Source organism: Nakaseomyces bracarensis, assembly GCF_045282275.1.
Source record: "Nakaseomyces bracarensis strain CBM3 chromosome Unknown Scaff11_0, whole genome shotgun sequence".
Classification (NCBI taxonomy): domain Eukaryota; kingdom Fungi; phylum Ascomycota; class Saccharomycetes; order Saccharomycetales; family Saccharomycetaceae; genus Nakaseomyces; species Nakaseomyces bracarensis.
Genome location: NW_027263957.1, coordinates 674723 through 694521, shown reverse-complemented (window position 1 = coordinate 694521; position 19799 = coordinate 674723). Strand labels below are relative to the sequence as shown.

Here is a 19799-nt window from a genome sequence, read left to right as displayed (position 1 = left end):
AAACACCATATATGTATATTTTTTAGTACAATACAAATACTAGGCTCGTATGTTATGTACAATACAAGGTTTAACTGTACAATGAACAGTTTTAGTTGTGATAAAGAGGTACCCTTTTTTATCTTGTACATACTAAATAGGGTGCCTGAAACAAATGATAACTCTCACACATGAGTATTAAAAGAGTTACAAATAAATGCTAATATATTGATCTTCCAGATATTATAAATATTAATATATTTAAATTAAATAAGAGGCTCCTTCTGTTGCAATGTCATCAAGGCTCGACTAGCGGCTCATATCAAATAAACCCCGAGAAAATGTTGTTGGGTTTGACAGTTCCGGGTAACATACGGACGAAAGTGGGAAAAAAAAAAAGAAAGAAAGCAACAATGCCAACCCAAAAAAAAATAAAAAATTAAAATTTTTAGAAAAATCGGCGATGAGTATTTATGATGACACAGATATAGTATTAAAGAGTAGATCTTCTTGGTATTGATATATAAAAGCAGACTTTGTAAGAGTACTTTTAGAGATACTGCTTGTTTGCAGAACTACGAAAGAAAAAGCAAAAACTTACTTGATAAGGGGGGCAAAAAAAAAATAATAATAATATATATTGAATAAGGTTAATAGGAAAGAATTAAGATTTGTTATTTTTTTTATTGTAGCCACTTGTATAAAAACAAAATATACAAAAAGAGAGGAAAAACAAAAGATTATTCAAGTTGGTATAAGGAAAAAGGAAATTTAGAACAGATACTTGATATCAGAAGAACAATAATAATTAAAAAAAAAAATAACACATAAAAGAAATCTTTAAATGTCTTATTCTTCAAGAGATGCTTTCAAGGGTTTGATGGAGAGGTATGCACAAAGAGACTCGCAGAAGAGATCTGATATAACATCTATACCGTCATCTGCTTCTGCCTCTGATACGTCTATTAGTTTTAGAAATGCTAGTGGTAACTCCGGTGAATTCAGACAGCCATCAGCATTTTATAAGCAGAGATGTGACTCTACTGATTCTATAAGGACACAATCTGAAAGGTTTGATAAGACCGAGTTGATGTCTATTCCTGACGAGTCCACACATACCTATTCATGTAATCCAGAATCCTCAGTATCGCTTTATGTGCGGCTAAATATTATGAGAAGAGCTATACAGATTATGTTGAACGACCCAGCTATGCTTGAAGAAAATAAAGCTGAGGGGCCTTTGAAACGGATTAAGGGTTCGCTTACGTCTGATGCACTGCATATTAGCCATCTGAAACACAACGTTTCCAAGAGTATTAATAAAAGTAACGAAATTTATAACAGTAATGATGAAGATCCTGACAAAGGTTCTAATAGAAATAATGATGATGATGACGATGTTAACAATAATAAAACCGGTAATAACACGAACCACAATGACGAAAATGCAATTACGATACCTAAAAGAAGGAGTATAACTAAAAGAAACTCTCCAGCGGCAGCATTAGAGGCATTTGTAGTGAACTCTAGAGATGAGGCGCCATTAAGACCTGTTGCTCTTGAGAGAGCCGCTTCTATTGCTGCTATACCGTACAAGTCCACAACTATGGCATCGCAACCCAAATTTTCTCCTTTCAAGGATGATTTTAGTTTCAATAAGGAAAAGAAAGAAGAAAAAAGTAAACATAATAAAGAGGTCTTGCAAGGATTGTTGAATGTACTTGATGATACATTGGAGGAAAAATCTATGAGTAATGCTTCAAAATTGTACAAAATGTCACTGTTAAATATTGATAAGCTTGACATAATTCCAGAGGCTAATTCCAATGATGGAAATCTTACGGATAATGAGAAAAATATACTTCTTAAGAAAACTCTTCTAGATAGTTTAGCGGAACCCTTTGTTGAATTTCATCGTGAAAATGCTATGAATCCTAAGCACGATATGTATCAGAAAATGAACGAGCAGGAACTTAATATCAATATGTCTGAGGTAGTTACACAATATAGATATAATAGGGTTTTGCATCCGTTTACCTCTGGTAAGAATTCGGCTCCACAAGCAATTTTTACTTGTTCTGATCAGCATCCATGGGGTTTTAAGGCGGCAAATGATTTGGCCTGTTTGACCTTTGGTATTAATAAGAATGTTCTACGGGCCCTTACGCTGTTAGATCTAATCCACTCAGATTGTAGAAATTTTGTGCTTAATAAATTAATGAGTGTTGAGGAGGATCAAGGTATCGTTTTTGCAGGAGAACTAATTGCAATTGTTCAGCCAAATTCAGATATCAAAGATGGTTTAATTTGGGCAACAATTTGGGCAAGGAAAATAAAAGGGTCACTAGTATGTGTATTTGAAAAGGTTCCATGTGATTACGTAGATGTTATGTTGAATCTTGATGATTTCTCCGTTGAAAGTATTAATGATACGACTGGATTATTATCGAACCTTGACCCTCATGATGATAGTGATATTAGTGGTGAGGATATAACCAAGAAAACTGTCAAATTTGCAAGTGAAGTTCATGATGTTAAACGAATCAGTAAGTCCTTATCTAAGTTGATTATAGATATTCACAATGAAAGCAACAATGGATCTGTACCACTGTCCATCAGAGTTTCAGAAGAAATCAATAAAAGGAGATATTTTACGCTAAATCACTCCAATTTCAACATTCCCTGTGCTGTTTCATCATCTGTCCTTGAAAATGAATTAAAGCTAAAAATTCATAGTGCACCATACCAAGTTGGTCTTTTCATTGTTGAAAGAGAAAATCTTGGATTAATTTCATGTAACAAATCCATATCTAAGAACATGTTCGGCTATCACTCTTCTGAAATTTATGGTAAAAGTATTGAGATTTTAATTCCTAATATCAAGAAAATTTTGGACTATATACATCATAATTACCCAGTTTTGGACTTTAAGGCTAGTGCTAATAGAGGATTAGTTCTAACTGAGCATTTTTTCCGGAAAGTTATTGCAGAAATGGAGGGTGATCCTGGAAGTTTCTATAACTCAGTGGGTTTAGATGCTTGTCACAATGATGGAAGTATAATCAAGGTGGATTTACAACTTAGAGTATTAGATGAAAACGTGTTTTTGCTATGGATTTCACAAACAAGAGATTTACTCTTTGAAAACTATGAAACAAACCCTTCACAATTAAGTATGCTGAAAGAGAGTGAAGTGTCGGTTGTTAGTAGTAGAAGTAGTTCAACTTCATCGAAGAAGCCCAGCTACTTATCTGACGAAACGTTTAAAAAATTAGATGAGCTGGCTATTGAAGATGATAGCGCTATTGATCCGAAATGTGGTGACGTAGAAGATATTCAAAGGATATCTGATGAACAGATAGCAAAGAAGGTTATTGGAGGTGCCGTTGATATGATTAGCAGAAATAACTCAGAAGTGGATCAGGCATTAATCACAGATCCTATTGTAAGGGAGAATATTGAACTAGCTAAGATGTACACTAAAAACAAGTCCGAATTTGTCAAGGAAGGTAATTTCAAACTGGATGAGGAGATGATTATCAAAATAGTCAATACAGAGCTTCCTGAATTATCTACTGAAGCAGGAAATAATGCTCCCGAGAAAATATTGGAGGCATTAAATATTAAGGAACCGATAGTTATTGGGGCTGAAAAAAGGAAGAAAAAATACTCAGATTTCGTTGTTTTACAGAAAATGGGTGAGGGTGCCTATGGTAAAGTGAACTTATGTATTCATAAAGAAAAGAAATACATTGTTGTTATAAAGATGATCTTCAAAGAAAGAATTCTTGTCGATACATGGGTAAGAGATAGAAAATTAGGAACAATCCCCTCTGAGATTCAAATATTGGCAACTATAAACAAAAAGCCGCATGAGAATATTCTTGGGCTTCTTGACTTTTTTGAGGATGAGGAATACTACTATCTTGAGACACCTCCTCACGGTGAAGCAGGAAGCGTAGACCTGTTTGATATCATTGAATTCAAAACTAATATGACTGAATTTGAAGCAAAGTTGATATTTAAACAGATTGTCTCAGGTATAAAGCACTTGCATGACCAAGGTATTGTCCATCGAGACATAAAAGATGAAAATGTAATTGTTGATTCTAAAGGTTTCATCAAATTAATTGACTTTGGTTCAGCAGCTTATGTTAAAAGTGGGCCCTTTGATGTTTTTGTAGGTACAATAGATTATGCTGCACCAGAGGTATTAGGAGGTAATCCTTATGCAGGTAAACCACAAGATATTTGGGCAATAGGTATTTTATTGTATACTATCATCTTTAAGGAGAATCCTTTCTACAACATTGATGAGATCTTAGAAGGTGAACTGAGATTCGCTGAGGAACATAAGGTAAGCCAATCCTGTACTGAGTTGATCTCCATGATATTGAATAGAGATCTCAGTAAAAGACCTACTATTGATGACATTTGTGAGCATGCATGGCTACAAATTTGAAAAGTTTAGCCACTTCTAATTATATTCCTTTCATTGTTGTTTATCTTATTTCATTGTTTTTTGTTTTGGGTTAGAAATTTTACCAAGTTGCTAAATTATACTTTATTATTCTTTTTTTGCAAAAAATTTAGTATTCTAATATTGGGTTATATATGCTCTTGCAAATTCGTTGTTGTTCTCTTTATACTAATTTACAATCTAGCATATTTCCTAAAGTTGTATTGCATCTAGTCTATTATTTTTTTTTTATTATACATTTACGTAATTTTGCATGTTTAATCAATTTCATTTAGTTTTAATAAAGATAACTTAAATTAAGGTTTTGGTCGGCGTTCAGAACAGTTTACTCATATACAAGAACATGTCATATAAAAAAGTCACTACCATCTATGCCTTGAGTAATGAATATTTTAAAAGGAAAACATGGTTAAACTAGTAAGTTAGATTAAATCTTCATGTAAAGAAACTCATAAATGCATTCTCCCGCACTTAATTTTTCAAACTCCGGGGTTTACACGGTACCGCTATAAAAACTAAAAAATTAAAAGAGACATGAAAACAGTATAACCCCAAGTAGCATGAGTTCTATTGTGATGCAAGTTCAAAGAAAACCGGTAATATAATAGAAGTGACGGTCATCAATATTTAACACTCATAATGCAATTAAATGAAGAAACAACTAGTGTGAGTGGAGATCCGTTGGAAGCAACTGTTACAACAGTCCAGGACTTATTGGAGGACGATGAGTTCAATGAGGAGAAAATTATGTCTCAGTCAGTTACTTGGGGTGAAGAGGATTCAAAATATGAGGCCTGTTTAGAGAAGTACATCAAGGGAGAACCGATTGAATGTCTAGAGAGTATGTTCAGTTATAAGTTGCTGGACAAAGAAGTCCTCGTATCTAATTCGGATTATACTGAATTGATGATCAATGCATGTGACAAGTGTAGTTCATTCAAAAAGTTAGGGATATCTTTACAGAAAGTCATGAAAGAAGCATACTTTGATATTGTATTCATAGACTATGTACGACAAAGTGGAAGGAACACACTCAACTTAAGTATAATAACCAAGTTTTACAGGAACTCTATTAAAGCATATCATCTTCTTGACATGAAAAAATCAGAGATGCAACAGAAGCTAGAAGATTTAAAGGACTCTTTGGTAGAGGACTTGAGTTATTTCCTGAAGAAGAAATCCAATGAAGGTAGGAGGCAATACAATACGGAACTTTTGATACTGGCAGAGACGTATATTATCGACATTCAAATTAAAATAGAAAAGAAATCTCCAGCTAAAAAATTGTATACTAAACTCTGTGACAGAATAGTGAGTCTAACAGAAATATTTGCCGATTTACAGATAGAAGACGTCTCTTTAGAAGATATTATATCAAGTAAAATAGAACCAAAAGGATTTACCAGATCATCAGAGAATAAAACTAAAAATGTAAGGAAACAAGCAAAGATTACAACACTAACACCATCACCAGATAAAAAAATCACCAACTTATCCCTTTATAAAGAGAACAGGAAAAATACCTACAGAGAATTGTTGAAAAATATAATACCAGGTACATGGCTCACAGCACTACAAAACAACAAATGGTTATATAAATACACCAAGCAGTATTCTGTAGCTATCATCTTCCTTTTAATACTATTATTCAGAAGGGTAAAGCTGCTCTCACGCTGGTTGGCAAGCATACCGCAGGTGATAAATCATTTAAAACCAGCCTTCTTAGAACTACTAAGATTATTGTCGAATATTTAGTATCTCTTCAACTATACACATTGGATAAGTTAGTAGTAGGTGGGCAATTCATCGTATATATATTCAATATAATCTGTAAATTTACATTGCAAGTAATAAATGAGTTCATGTGCTGTTAAGTAATCGTGTACGTTATCTCTAATAAATAAATAATGATAATATTTAACAAAAAAAAGGGTCAGCCCGCGCTGATTTTCAATCAACACACAAATAGTTTTCGCTGTAGGTGTCTGTTTGTATATGGATATTTATTTAAAGATTGACTATAGACATTGGTGTTAAGAAGGGTTAAACTTTGAATAAGAGACTCATCTTAAATAGATTGACTAGCGAGGACACAACAAGAAAAAGAATATACAAAAAACTGACAATATAAAACTTTTGTAATTACCATTTCAACAAATTAATAAACTTATAAATTAAAATACAAATAATAAGGACCGATCTAATTCTTTTTATTTCCTAGCTATAAGAGCAATATCAATCCCTTTAAAGATATTAAACAAAAAGAAACTGGAATTTACAAACGAGAGCAAGTGTAAGAGATTTAACCATAACGATATAATAATGAGTGAGCATATCAATGAAGATGACAAAAACCTTTGTCCTTTAGCCCTATTGATGGATGAATTGAAGCATGATGACATTGCTAACAGAGTAGAGGCTATGAAAAAACTGGATACTATTGCATTGGCACTAGGTCCTGAGAGAACTAGAGAAGAATTGATCCCTTTTCTCTCTGAAGTTGCACAGGATGACGAGGATGAAGTTTTTGCTGTTTTGGCTGAAGAATTGGGTAAGTTTGTCCCATTAGTTGGTGGTCCCGAGTATGCAACAATATTACTTCCTACATTGGAAATTTTGGCTGCTACCGAAGAAACTCTAGTTAGAGAGAAGGCCTTAGATTCTCTAAATGTTGTTGCAAATGAGTTGAGCGTAGAACAACTGTTGAATAGTTTCGTACCATTATTGGATAGATTGGCAAATGCTGACTGGTTCTCCTCCAAAGTTTCCGCCTGTGGTATGTTTAAGGTTGTGGTTGGACGTGCTAAGGATGATACATTAAGGAAAAACCTTCTTGCATTATATTTACAGCTAGTGCAGGATGATACCCCCATGGTTAGAAGAGCTGCTGCTAAACACCTCCCATCCATTATTGACCAATTGAGGTTGAACCCTGGAGTGTCCTCAGATGACGATTGGGAATCCATTTCGAACATGTTCCAGAAAGTAATTTCCGATAATCAGGATTCAGTGAAATTCTTAGCTGTGGAATCACTTATTGCAATACTTAAGTTTTTCAGTGCTAAAAATGATCAATCACATTCAAAGGCTTTAGTAAATTATGCTGTCAAATTATCAAAAGATGAAGCCTGGAGGGTTAGATACATGGTTGCTGAAAAGTATGAAGAGTTAGCCGAAGAGGTCTCCAAATCAGGCGATGGGTTATTAGATGAACTATTAGAACCATTCTTAAATCTATGCAAAGACAATGAAAGTGATGTAAGAAAAGTCATTGCTGAGCATTTTGCTGGTTACTGCAAGTACATCAAGAAAGATTATTCCTTATATGAATTAAAGATATTCCCAGCTATGTATCAATTGAGTTGCGACGAAGTCGATACTGTCCGTGCTGCTCTTGCAAGTACAATCACAAATATGTCTCCTTTACTTCTGAAAGAAAGTGTAACCGAGGAATTTATACCTATAGTATTGAATATGCTAAAAGATAACTCCTCTGATGTTCGTCTAAATATTATTGCTGGGCTAAAACACGTAAATAATGTGGTACCTATTGATGTGCTATCAGAATCGTTACTACCAGCTGTTAATGAACTAGCCAAGGATATTAATTGGAGAGTAAGAATGGCAGTTATCGAATACCTTCCTGTTCTAGCAGAACAACTTGGGGTAAATTTCTTCAATGAAAATTTGATTGATCTTTGTATGAGTTTGTTATGGGATCCAGTTTATGCTGTTAGAAATGCTACTGTAACAATATTTACCAAATTAACAGATATTTTCGGGTCTGATTGGTGTCGGGATGAGATAATTTCCAAATTACTGGACATGGACCCTCAACTTCTCCAAAACTTCATCTATAGATTTACCTTGTTGTCAACCTTACGGGAATTGTCTGCTTCAGTAAACTCGCAGGTTACAATCGACAAAATACTACCATTTGTAACAAAACTTGCTGAGGATGAAGTACCTAACATTAAATTTAATGTTGCTAAGTCATATTTGATTATATGCCAGAATTTGTCTATTAAGAAAGAAAAAGAACTGGCGAAGATAATGGAAAATACTATCATTCCATCATTAGAGAAGCTTTGCCAAGATGAAGATATTGACGTCAGGTATTTTGCAAATGGAAATCTAGAAAAGTGCCAAGAGATGCTAAAATCTGCATAACATTTTTAACTTGTCATTTAATTTGTTTTATGGAGATTACAAAGTAAAAAAAAAAAAAATTAATATAAAATAAATACAAAACACAGCAAAATAATATAAAATAAAATAAAGGGAAATAAAATCTGTTATTAAAATTTTATAAATATCTTAATGTATCTAATTAATCATGGTCTTTTGAATATTCAATAATTATCACTTCTGTTTCATATCCCAATCATTTTATCTTGTAGATATAATAATACAACAGCTGTAATACTTTTATTTTTTTTATTTACAGATATGTATGAACAGGGACAATACTGTATCAGCCAGCAATCAGTACTCTGTCTTTATCAATAAATCGTCTTCGGCCCTTTTCATCAGAAATCTCTTGTACTCTTCAAATTCACCTCTAGTAGTTTTTCCTAGCGTCTTAAATCCTTCATCAATCTTAAGAGGATCATCAAGACGGGAGCTTAATTTGCGATCCTTTGCATTACATATGTCATTGGCAAAACAAATATCACACCTTCGCCCTCTTGCCATGCAAATAACTTGCCCGAAGCCAACCAAGACAGAATTAATTTCATACCACAAACATTTGGGCAGCCATGTTTGTAATTCCTTCCTGGTGTGGTCTGGGGTTTTACATTTTATGGGGTCAACCCATTTCCACATCTTACACAACCGATCTACATGTACATCGACACATATTCCATCCATTTTGCCCCAAGCCCTTTGTAATGCTAAATAAGTCATTTTAGGACCTACTCCTGGCAAGGTGAGCATATCACCTACATTAGTTGGTACATCAGATTGAAAATTATCTCTCAATAGTCTCAAGCTTTTGTGAATATAGGAGGCTTTCCTTCTATGAAATCCCACCGATTTTATTAACTCATCGATGGTTGGTTCACTCAGTTTTAGCATAGAATCTAGAGTCATACCATCGGGATCTTTATTTACTTCTATACAATGCTTCATCATATTAAGCATCGCTAGTGCTGTGATCTCATCTTTAGTCTGTGAAGACAGCATAACCGCGATGAGCAGTTGAAATCGATAGTTTATCGGTTTTATCTGTTCTTTCGAACGACCAGTATGTTTTGCAATGTATATCGGCATCAGCGCACATCCAACAGAGTCTACTGGAGTCTTCAGTCGTCCACGTATAGCACGGACTCTATTATAGATATTGAAGAAATTTGGTGGTAAATTAATTATTTCCTTGGGACTCAGACCCACCGACATCTCATCCAACGGAGTCAACCATCGACGCGGGTCTTCACTCGTCCGTTCATCAATCCATTCAAAATATTCAAAGTTGTCCAATGTTTTTACCCATTCTATGTCAACTTCATCAACAAAATCCTCATATTTAACCACCTTCTCGGTGGTCTCTACCGTGATATTATCTGTTTCCCGCTTGAAATATTTCGATGTTACAGGACCTCCATCAACACTGACCTCTAAATACTTTCTTCCACGTTTCCTGCTCATTCACAACTGTGGTACGATAGCCTAAGATGATCTTATATTAGTGAGTGTATGATCAGGGTGTATGCTTTTATTGGATCATCGTATGAATCGCAGGTAACGAGTCTTCTTAAAGCCGTTGTGCTTTTTTGAAATTGCTTTTTTTTTTTTTGCCAGAAAAATAAATAAATTATATAAGCAAAATCAAAAAAAAACTATATATAAAATTATTGTCATCTGATGGCTTTAGTATGATAATCATATTTTGTAATATAATAACCTGACTATTCAACGTTTACCCTTTCTAAGTTTCTTGACCCTTCCTTTTTATTTTTTTTTTTTGCTTTCAATATAGCATTATTATCCTTATAGCTGATATAGAAAAGAGCAAATTCTTTTTGGTTGTTGTTTATAACTGGATACACCAATAATCCATAACCTTATTATCAATCTTCTGAGATCCGACACAAAAATATCAAGTTAGCGTAATGTCTAGGAGATTCATCCCACTATCTTCAGCTCTAGCACACACGAGGCCCTCCAAGCCGGTTTTTACACTACTTAGTTACAATATGTTGTCACCATCATATATGTGGCCACAAGTATACACCTATGTTCCTGAGAAATATAAGGATTGGAAATACCGACATGGGTTGTTAGAACAAGAGCTTCTGAACAAATATAAAGCTGATATAATGTGTCTACAGGAATTAACATCGGATGATTACTCTGGATTCTGGAAGAAAGCCCTGAAAGACCAAATGAACTATGGCTCCAAGTTTATAGCGAAGACACCGCCAAAATACTGGACTAAATCTCCTGATTTAATGGACGGTGTAGGGATATTCTACAACCTAGACAAGTTCGATTTCATTTCTTGGTCTGGTATATATCTGAATCAACTATTAGGTATGTTCACCAATGCTGAATTAGACTACTTGAAAAGCCGCGAGATAATCTTAACAGACGGTGCCGGTAATGAAACCGGTAAGGACAATCTTCTGCAGGTGCTGAAAAATAAGAATCAAGTTGCGTTATTTGTGTCTCTTAAGCATAAAGAAACTGGTAATGTCTTCGTTGTTATTAATACACACTTATACTGGAAGTATGATGAAGTGAAGTTAACACAGTGCATGAGTATTATGAGAGAATTAGCTAGAATCATCGAAAAACATTTAGTTGGTCTTGAAAATGTAACTGACGATAAAATTAAGATTCTATTCACCGGTGATCTAAACTCAACAGCAGACTCGCTTGTAATTAACTTTCTAAAAGGTCAAATTGTAAATCATGGAAGCTTAAATGTCATCAACCCCATGAAACCGTATCTCGAACATTGCGTTTACGATGATGTACCTAAAGAATTGTTTACTCATACATGTTACTCGGGGAAGCTGAAAGGTATTTTTGATTACATATGGTATCATGATACAGATTTCAAGCTACGGAGAATACTATCTGGTAATGAAGTTTCTGAAGAACTAGAAGCCAAGAATCAATTTGGTTTACCTAACGAAAACCATCCAAGTGATCATATTCCATTACTCACAGAGTTTGAAATTTTATGATATCGTTTGCATTTAATTTTCTCGGATTATAGATATGAAAACGTTTCTTACACCACAATGCATTACTTCCTTACATATTAATGGCTTATCATTTCTAAACAGCACCTTTTTTATTTTATTTTTTTCGTTCTGGCTTACTCTATTTAGTAAATGTAATATGCTCGATATGATGCACATTTAAAATCTGTTAATTTAACTGCTCTAAAAAATTAATTTTATATATTCTATTATAAACAACCATTTAAAGACACTGCTATAATTACAACTTTAATGCGACGTACCGAGTTAGCATTTTTTTTTAGAATTTTAGATTTTACTATGCCTATTTTACACATAAGTTATGAATCGGAATTATATTAAATTAAAAATGCGTACCGCTAATAAATCTCAATTAAAGATCAATTATATCAACAAAATGAAATGTAATACTTCTGAAGTTAATCAACGATTTTATTTTTTTTGTTGTGCTTTTTTAAATGCTATGGATCTTTTGGTGACTCTACCAGTCTTTGATCTCTCCTTCTTTTTCTTCTTCAGAACAGAACTTCCTCCTGTGGTGTCTTTCTTTGCTCTTACACCTTCAACTGTCACTTCTTTGGCAAGTTTTGCCCTTTCAGCCTTATTCAGCACCTTCTTAGCTCTACCAAGTTTTGTCCTTTGTCCATCGGTTAGATACTTAGAAGATCCTACTATTGGGATGTTCTTCTTGATGTTTTTGCATCTGGTAACACGTAATTTTCTTTTCTTTAAGTGTTCATTGGCAGATACCATAGGCTTCTCATTAAGCAACAAGGCCTTGCTAACACTCTGAAGTTCGTTAAACTGCACATAAGCAAACCCTTTACCCATGTTAGTCTTGGAATCTCTAATAATTCTGACGTACTCAATATCACCACAAGTTCCGAAATGTTTCCACAGACTCTCTTCATCTTCCTCAAAATCCAGGTTACCAACGAAGACTGATCTTTGCTTATCTTGTGGGGCCGGATGTGTGATAGAGTCAATTCTTAAGTGACGACCATTAAATATGTGGCCATTAAGGGTGGAAATGATCTTATTCAGTAGAGCTGATTTCTCCTTGTAAACCACGTAAGCATTGATAGAAGCTCTAGACTTATGTAGTTTTTGTTGAACGTAAGCAACCTTTCTTGGAAGGGCTTCATCAAAAGATATCGATCTAAATCTAATACTCTCTATAGATAGTTTATGCTCTTCGTCATCGTCATTTACTTTGCTAAACAAACGCTGGAATTCCTTGTATACCTTCTTTGAAGTGATAATTTCATTAGATAGATTTCCTACGAAGATAGTTCTAGTAGCCTTCTCCACTTCATCGGCATTTTTCTTACCTTTGTTGTCACTCTCTGTGTCTTTCTTATCATCATTCTTCTTGTCTTCAACAGCCTCGTCCTTCTTTACTTTCTTTGGCTTCTTCTTCTCTTTCTTAGGTTGTTCCTCAACGGCATCCTTCATTTCAGCATCATCATCAGAAGAGGCCTGAACAACAGCACTCTCCTTAACCTTAATCAATGTGTTGGTCTTCTCGACAGGACCACTCGAACTCTTGAACAGTTCACTCACCTTACTGTCAATTGCAGCATCTTCTGGAAACAAATTCATGATTAGTATATTTGTATGATTTGTTTTCTTAGTATTATCAACTTATTAGTTGAATAGATAATTACACAACCTCTTAATAGCTATATATTATAAGTAGACGATATGATTAAATGGTTACTTACTATGTGTTCTAGGATTATGCGATGAGATGCGATGCGATGAGCAAAGAAAATTTTCCAATTTTTCAATTTTTTTTTTTTTCAGTCTTTCACAATTATCTTCCCCTGCGATGGTTTCTAGCCAAAATACTCGGTACGGGATTTCTCTGTAACTGTGATATCACTAGTAAGAACAAGTTAAAAGATTACTTCATATTAGTTAGTAGTTGAAGCATTAAGTGTATATATTGATAGTATCGATTTACAATTGGACCTACTTACATTGCTTTAAGCACTTAGAAATCATCTGATTATGATCCTTGAACACTGTAGTTCTTTATAATCGTTTGCTTCTTGTTTTTTAAAAGTTGTATTAATATTACTATAATAATATATATAATATGGAGGCAATAATAATGTAAAAAGGGTTATAATATTTTGTTATTTGGTTTTGTATGATGATAATAGACATGAGAAAAAATTACTTGTAAATATAAAGCTTTTCTTCTAAGCCAAAAAAATAGAAAAAAAAATAGTAATATAACCAAAAACAAATAGTTATTTTTCAGCAACATAGTAAAAATGAATAACAATCAGCAAAAAAATCGCAGAGTTAATGATAACAATAGAAGTCATCACATTTCTTCGAGTTTATTACCAAAATTAATGGTTGCTAAATGATATTCATTAGCTTTTTTTTGTTTTGACTATGTTGATACCAAAGAAAAAATGGGGATGTTACATGTTGTATGATCATTTTATTCATTAGGAAAAATAACCTTATACTTTGAATTGGTTGTTGTTGTTTTTATTATTGTTACTAATTTCATTTTTATTTTGCTTAATTAGAGGTAAGAAAAAGAAACTTTATATTTGCATTTATTTTTTATTTTTAGATAACTTATCTCAATGGGATGAAACGGGAGGTGGTGGCACCAGCTCTACCGTGTCTAACTGGGGTGTAAGTGATGGAGAATTCACCCAAGTAGTGGCCCAACATTTCAGGTCTGATTTCAACTTGGTTGAAGACCTTACCGTTGTAGATACCGACGACGGAACCGATCATTTCTGGAACGATGATCATGTTTCTCAAGTGGGTCTTGACGACAGCTGGCTTTTCGTTTTCTGGGCAGGCCAACTTGGCGGCTCTCAACTTCTTCATGAAACCGTTTGGCTTACCAGAGACACCACGAGCGAACTTTCTTCTAACTCTAGCTGGGGTCATCTTGACGAACTCCTCAGTGGACATTTCCAACAACTTCTCCAAGTCGACACCTCTGTAGGAGTGTGTCTTGAAAACTCTCTTCTTAGCACCAGTGGCTTGAGACATCGTTATATTTCCTTGTTAATGTGATAGGTTTCGTTGGTGTATTTTAAAAACAAAAAGATATATCTTAAAAATAGCAATATAAGAATATTTTTTAAATATAAGACAGTTCAAAAATTACCAATTCCTTCCCAGAACTCCAAAAAAAAAAAAATTAAAAAACCGTGCAAACAAACTACTAAGGCAGTTCTTTCGCTGAAAAAAAAGTTTTGAGGAAGGTCCTTGCATTTCTTTGGTCTGATCGATTGAAAAAAAAAAATTTTTTCTTACTTCGCTCACTACCCGGTTTTCTTTTTTTTTTTTTTAGCTTTTTTTTAGGGTCTGTTTATTCCGGGTAAAACAAACACTACTTTTTCGAGTTATCGGATGGAAATCCGGGACGATCATTTTGTCTCTCTACGGCCATGTCTAAGAACTATATATATTGTTGTACGATATGGTCACGAGATACACGTATATTATTACACAACGCCCTAATTTTTGTAAAGATCCTAGATAGGTCTTGGCCCTAAATTGTTACCCTGAGCACTGTTTTTTTTTCATCTTAGCATGTCCATAGGGTGTCGTTCGTTGTTGTTGTTTATTTTTCTTGTGCGTCTATTATAGTGCTGCAGGGGATATAGAAATGCGCTTTGTCTTAGAATGTTCTGCAGTGAGCAAAATTATAGATTTTCCTCATCAGGTAATAAATTATTTCTTATAACTAGGTATGTCTTGAAGAGTAAATATGTAATAAAATGTACGGGTGTACTCCTGTTTTTCCCAAAAACCGACAAGAATACAAGACAGGTATTTTTTAAAAGACAGTCACAAAAGAGCCCACTCATTTGTTTCTATGTTCTTCCAAGGCTTCTAGAAGGCCGAAAGAATATCAGAAAAAAAAAATAGAGTGGCTTATACCACTTAGCACTATGTATAGATTATTTAGAAGCTGGTATATAATAGCTATATTGTGTGGAATAATCTATTAAACAATAAAATAACAATTTTCTAAAAGAAAAAAAAAAAAAGGATATAAATTCAACTCTATAAACACCAGCGCAATTTCCCCCTTTCATAAAGTGGAAAGGAAGATGAATCTTGGGAAGTCACGTGTATTAATAGTTCTGATTGCACTGCTGGTCATGTGTGTAAGGGCAAGTAATGAAGACTCTGGTAGAAGGACACTTAAGCCACGTATAGGTGATGAGAACGCACTGGTGGCCAAGCCTATGCCGCCGTTGGGTCCAGTTGGTGGAGAGATAGCAGGCATCGCAGCTGGAGTTAACCATCAGGGTAATGTGGGTGAGTCACGTGAAAATGCAGAAGGAGCAGAAGATGAGCAAAGTGTCAATGATAATGCTAACATTGATATGCAATGGATGGAAGACCATATAGAGGATTCCCATGACTATAAAAAGGGGTATGGTATTGTGGAGAGGTATTTCGATGAATTGAACGCACATAATAACATTAATTCGCCGTTAGAGGCTCGGGAGCTTTCAAGCCGGTTAGTACTCGGTTGTCTAAGAAACAATCCACCAGTGAAAAGATTGATTTGGGAGAAACATCCTTTGTTTGTCTCACAAATATTGGACGTCTACTTGAAGGATCTACTGAAACAACAGGATTCAAAACTGAAGTTCCCGTTAATGAAAAGATATCTATCGATACTTATCGAACTTATAAACTATACAAATGGTTTTAAATTTGTTAATGATTACAGAAACACTCTGGATGAAATATATAAAACAAATAATGTCCCATCTGATATCCAAATTAAAATACTAGAGCTGGTTTCATTGACAACCTCGAACCTTAAAGAAGCTCCAGTATGGATTGAGAGAATTGTCTCTATTTTGAATAATTCGGATGTCCATCTGGACGAACTCCACAAGAGGTTCTTCTTTAACGCCTTACATAAGTTAAAGGAAGAGGATAAGAAGGTTGATATACCCAAGGGCTTTTTACATTGGCTTGCCAATGAATCACAACAAAGATCTTTCAATCTACAAGGTATTGAGGATAATGATGACAAATTGGCTGTTAGGGACCTTGAACAAGAAGAATTTGACAAAAAACTTATAGATAGTAGACATTTACTTTTTGGAAACCCATTAGCCGCACGTATAAAAAATAACGACTATCTCGACGAGTTATAGAAAATGACTTAATACCAAAGCATTAGATTAAGAACATATTTATTCATGTTTTTTGTGTATATATACATAATAAGATTTAATTTAATCATATACGGTAATTGATTATATTAAGTTATTTGTTATTCATTTCGTCATTATATAGTACAACTGTACTAGACAGATATGGTACGTATTAGTATACATCTATTGTCAATTAATTTGTTGTCACTTCATCTAGGAATGAAGCATCATTTGCGAGTCTCTTTTTGAACTTGTCCCACCATCCATCAAATCTTTTAATAGAAACACTGCCGTTGGCATCCAAAAACCCTGTCAAATAGTTGTATGCATGCTGAACAATCTTACCTGCAAGTTCCTGAGTTAAAACCGGGTACATCTTTGCTAACTGGCCTACAGTGTTGACACCCATCCCATTCCCACGAGCTATTACTAGTGAATTTGAGCTTCTACTACTCATCTGCTGCTGTTTCCACTCCTGTATCTTAGCCATTCCCTCGTTACGGGGCTCTATAGATATACCAATTATCAGCTCAGATATATTGTGATTCATACCATTCATTGGATCTGTAGGATTTGGTACCATGATATCTTCGTCATCATCACCCATATCAATCTCTCCCAGATCATCACTATTACCTATCTTGATGTTAGGTAATTTGACCTTAAATATAGCACTCGGTTTCTCATTGCTCAAATAACCAAACATGCGGAAATCCTCATTAGGACCCAACTTAAAGTATACCGTTGCAATGAAATCTAACGGGAAAGTAACATTCGGAAGGATAAACAACGATATATGCGAGTAATTTTTGGGTTTAGTAGAGCTCAACACAATGGTATGTTGAAGCCCATTGGAGTTAGGAACTTCCTCAGACATCTGCAATGGGTTCCCCGATGCAATGGCAGCAAACATTTTTTTTTATCTTTTGATGCTAGGTTGTATTTTTATCGTTACGATAATCGCAGATTAGTTTATTATAGTTGTATGATTAATGACTTTTAATATATCTACTCTATAATGTAAACCAAGTCATCTCTAATGGGCTTCCCTTTATTTTTTTTCCTTATTTTTATATATCTTGTCTTTTCTTTCTTTTTTTTTGCTTTCCTTGTTACCCTGACAGTCATTAATGCCCTGGCACAGAAAGTACCGCACATTCTTTGAGAATCACTACAAAATATCGCTACCCCCCTCATGATCTACGGGGTTTTCTATGGAGAACACCCTTCTTGTATCTTCGAGAAGATTCTTCAAAATTCCGGGTAATGTTTCTATATGTAGTTTTGATTTGTATCTGTTATGTATTATATTATATTCACAGTAAATTAGCACTCTATTTACAAGCTTCTCGTTGCATTCTCTATACGTTTTAGAGATTCGTGTCCGCCTAGTACTTTTAGAAGTACTGGGACTGATGCCCCAGGGTGGGCTCCAGCTAAGGCATACCGTAAAGTTTGGAATATTATCTTTTTTGGTGTGTCAGTAGCTAATATTTTTACAAGAACATTGGCATCTATATCATTCTCTTTTTCAAGTATATTTCTTGCACGATTTAGTATTTCACTTATCTCTGGCGCGTCGTACGACTCTCTGAATGCCAAGGCATCTTGGTTTCTATCTGAGAGGTCAGGTTCTTCGAAGAAATAGTAAAAAACGTCTACGAATTCATTGATATTGCTGAGCGCTTTAGAATTTTCCGTCAGTATAGTGAGGACTTTACTCTCTACACCGGCAACATCACCGTACCTATGTTTGATTGACTCAGTTATTCTACCTTTACAACTTTCAATATAGCTTGGGTCCCTCAATTTTTGCTGTAAAAAATGCTTATTGAAAAACCATAATTTCTTGATGTCCACTTTAGCATTACCTTTAGTTAAACCATTGACGTTGAAAAGTTTTATCAGCTCCTCTTTTGTGAAACATTCGTGGTTTTTAGAAGCTAACTCGCGTGGCGGGGACCAGCCAAATAGGGCGCTAAAGTTTATGAGAGCTTCAGGTAGCACGCCATCTGATTTGAGACTAAGTACCGACATATCACCCTTTCTTTTGCTTAATTTCTTGTCTCCTACGGTAGTTAGTAAGGGTAAATGAATAAATTTGGGAGCAGCCCAACCAAAAGCTTCATATAATGCAATATGCTTAGGTGTAGATGGAAGCCACTCTTCTCCTCTAATAACATGAGTTATTTTCATAAAATGGTCATCGATTACATTAGCCAAATGATAAGTTGGAAAGTTATCAGACTTCATCAAAATTGGATCATCATATCTGATATCTGAAGGATTTTGTTGTGGCTGTAGATTGACTTGGCCGTGTAGCAAGTCTTCAAAGGGAGGGTACTTATCCGGAGCCTTAAAACGAATTGTATAAGCAATATTATCATTGAGCTTCTTCTGGATCTCCTCTTCGCTGAGCTTCTCACAACATCTATCATAACTTACATTAGTAGGCGGTACTAACTTCATTGCAGATTCTCTTAAGCCATCTAATCGATCCTTGGTACAGAAACATCTGTAGGCTTTCTTCTCTGCTAATAGATGCTTTATGTATTTTCTGTACAATTCTGTCCTATCGCTTTGAAGAAAAGGACCTTCATCCCACTCAAGTCCACACCATTTCAACGATTCATATATGTTAGTTTCAGCACCCTCCTTCAACCTCGTTCTATCAGTATCTTCAACTCTCAGTATGAATTTACCGCCCGTATTTTTGGCCAAAAGATAGTTATATAGTGCAGTTCTTAGAGAACCTAAATGTAACATACCGGTAGGAGAGGGAGCAAAACGCGTGATTGCTGCTTCCCTAGGGTGTATATCATTTTTATCCTTGTTCAAGAGACTAGTACTTTTCAATATATTATTCTTCTTCGATTTAGAGAGGATGTTTGATACAATTGATCCATAAAATCTCCTAGGGAGTAGCATATCCTTTACAATTCAGAGTTTGAAACTCGTATA

The 19799-nt window shown here is 34.6% G+C and overlaps 10 protein-coding genes across 10 annotated transcripts; 5 read left to right on the top strand and 5 right to left on the bottom strand.

Annotated features, from left to right (window-relative positions):
- Window positions 1-823: 823 nt before the first annotated feature.
- Window positions 824-4441, top strand: PSK2 (serine/threonine protein kinase PSK2; the record flags this gene model as incomplete). Its single annotated transcript, XM_071053479.1, has 1 exon — window positions 824-4441. The coding sequence occupies one exon, from the start codon at window positions 824-826 to the stop codon at window positions 4439-4441; it is 3618 nt and encodes a 1205-aa protein (XP_070910887.1).
- Window positions 4442-5098: 657 nt separating this feature from the next.
- Window positions 5099-6214, top strand: PEX15 (Pex15p; the record flags this gene model as incomplete). Its single annotated transcript, XM_071053478.1, has 1 exon — window positions 5099-6214. The coding sequence occupies one exon, from the start codon at window positions 5099-5101 to the stop codon at window positions 6212-6214; it is 1116 nt and encodes a 371-aa protein (XP_070910886.1).
- A 567-nt stretch (window positions 6215-6781) lies between these two features.
- Window positions 6782-8629, top strand: RNJ42_03313 (HEAT repeat domain-containing protein; the record flags this gene model as incomplete). Its single annotated transcript, XM_071053477.1, has 1 exon — window positions 6782-8629. One exon carries the CDS (start codon window positions 6782-6784, stop codon window positions 8627-8629), a length of 1848 nt encoding a protein of 615 aa, XP_070910885.1.
- Window positions 8630-8944: 315 nt separating this feature from the next.
- On the bottom strand, window positions 8945-10108 carry NTG2 (bifunctional N-glycosylase/AP lyase NTG2; the record flags this gene model as incomplete). The annotated part of the gene is made up of 1 exon (XM_071053476.1): window positions 8945-10108. One exon carries the CDS (start codon window positions 10106-10108, stop codon window positions 8945-8947), a length of 1164 nt encoding a protein of 387 aa, XP_070910884.1.
- Window positions 10109-10572: 464 nt separating this feature from the next.
- On the top strand, window positions 10573-11652 carry NGL1 (RNA exonuclease; the record flags this gene model as incomplete). Its single annotated transcript, XM_071053475.1, has 1 exon — window positions 10573-11652. One exon carries the CDS (start codon window positions 10573-10575, stop codon window positions 11650-11652), a length of 1080 nt encoding a protein of 359 aa, XP_070910883.1.
- A 450-nt stretch (window positions 11653-12102) lies between these two features.
- On the bottom strand, window positions 12103-13272 carry NOP12 (rRNA-processing protein NOP12; the record flags this gene model as incomplete). The annotated part of the gene is made up of 1 exon (XM_071053474.1): window positions 12103-13272. The coding sequence occupies one exon, from the start codon at window positions 13270-13272 to the stop codon at window positions 12103-12105; it is 1170 nt and encodes a 389-aa protein (XP_070910882.1).
- A 999-nt stretch (window positions 13273-14271) lies between these two features.
- RPS15 (40S ribosomal protein uS19) lies at window positions 14272-14700 on the bottom strand (the record flags this gene model as incomplete). The annotated part of the gene is made up of 1 exon (XM_071053473.1): window positions 14272-14700. One exon carries the CDS (start codon window positions 14698-14700, stop codon window positions 14272-14274), a length of 429 nt encoding a protein of 142 aa, XP_070910881.1.
- A 1070-nt stretch (window positions 14701-15770) lies between these two features.
- Window positions 15771-16838, top strand: SIL1 (Sil1p; the record flags this gene model as incomplete). The annotated part of the gene is made up of 1 exon (XM_071053472.1): window positions 15771-16838. One exon carries the CDS (start codon window positions 15771-15773, stop codon window positions 16836-16838), a length of 1068 nt encoding a protein of 355 aa, XP_070910880.1.
- A 193-nt stretch (window positions 16839-17031) lies between these two features.
- On the bottom strand, window positions 17032-17751 carry OPI10 (Opi10p; the record flags this gene model as incomplete). The annotated part of the gene is made up of 1 exon (XM_071053471.1): window positions 17032-17751. One exon carries the CDS (start codon window positions 17749-17751, stop codon window positions 17032-17034), a length of 720 nt encoding a protein of 239 aa, XP_070910879.1.
- Window positions 17752-18176: 425 nt separating this feature from the next.
- Window positions 18177-19766, bottom strand: MSE1 (glutamate--tRNA ligase MSE1; the record flags this gene model as incomplete). The annotated part of the gene is made up of 1 exon (XM_071053470.1): window positions 18177-19766. The coding sequence occupies one exon, from the start codon at window positions 19764-19766 to the stop codon at window positions 18177-18179; it is 1590 nt and encodes a 529-aa protein (XP_070910878.1).
- Between the last annotated feature and the right edge of the window lie 33 nt (window positions 19767-19799).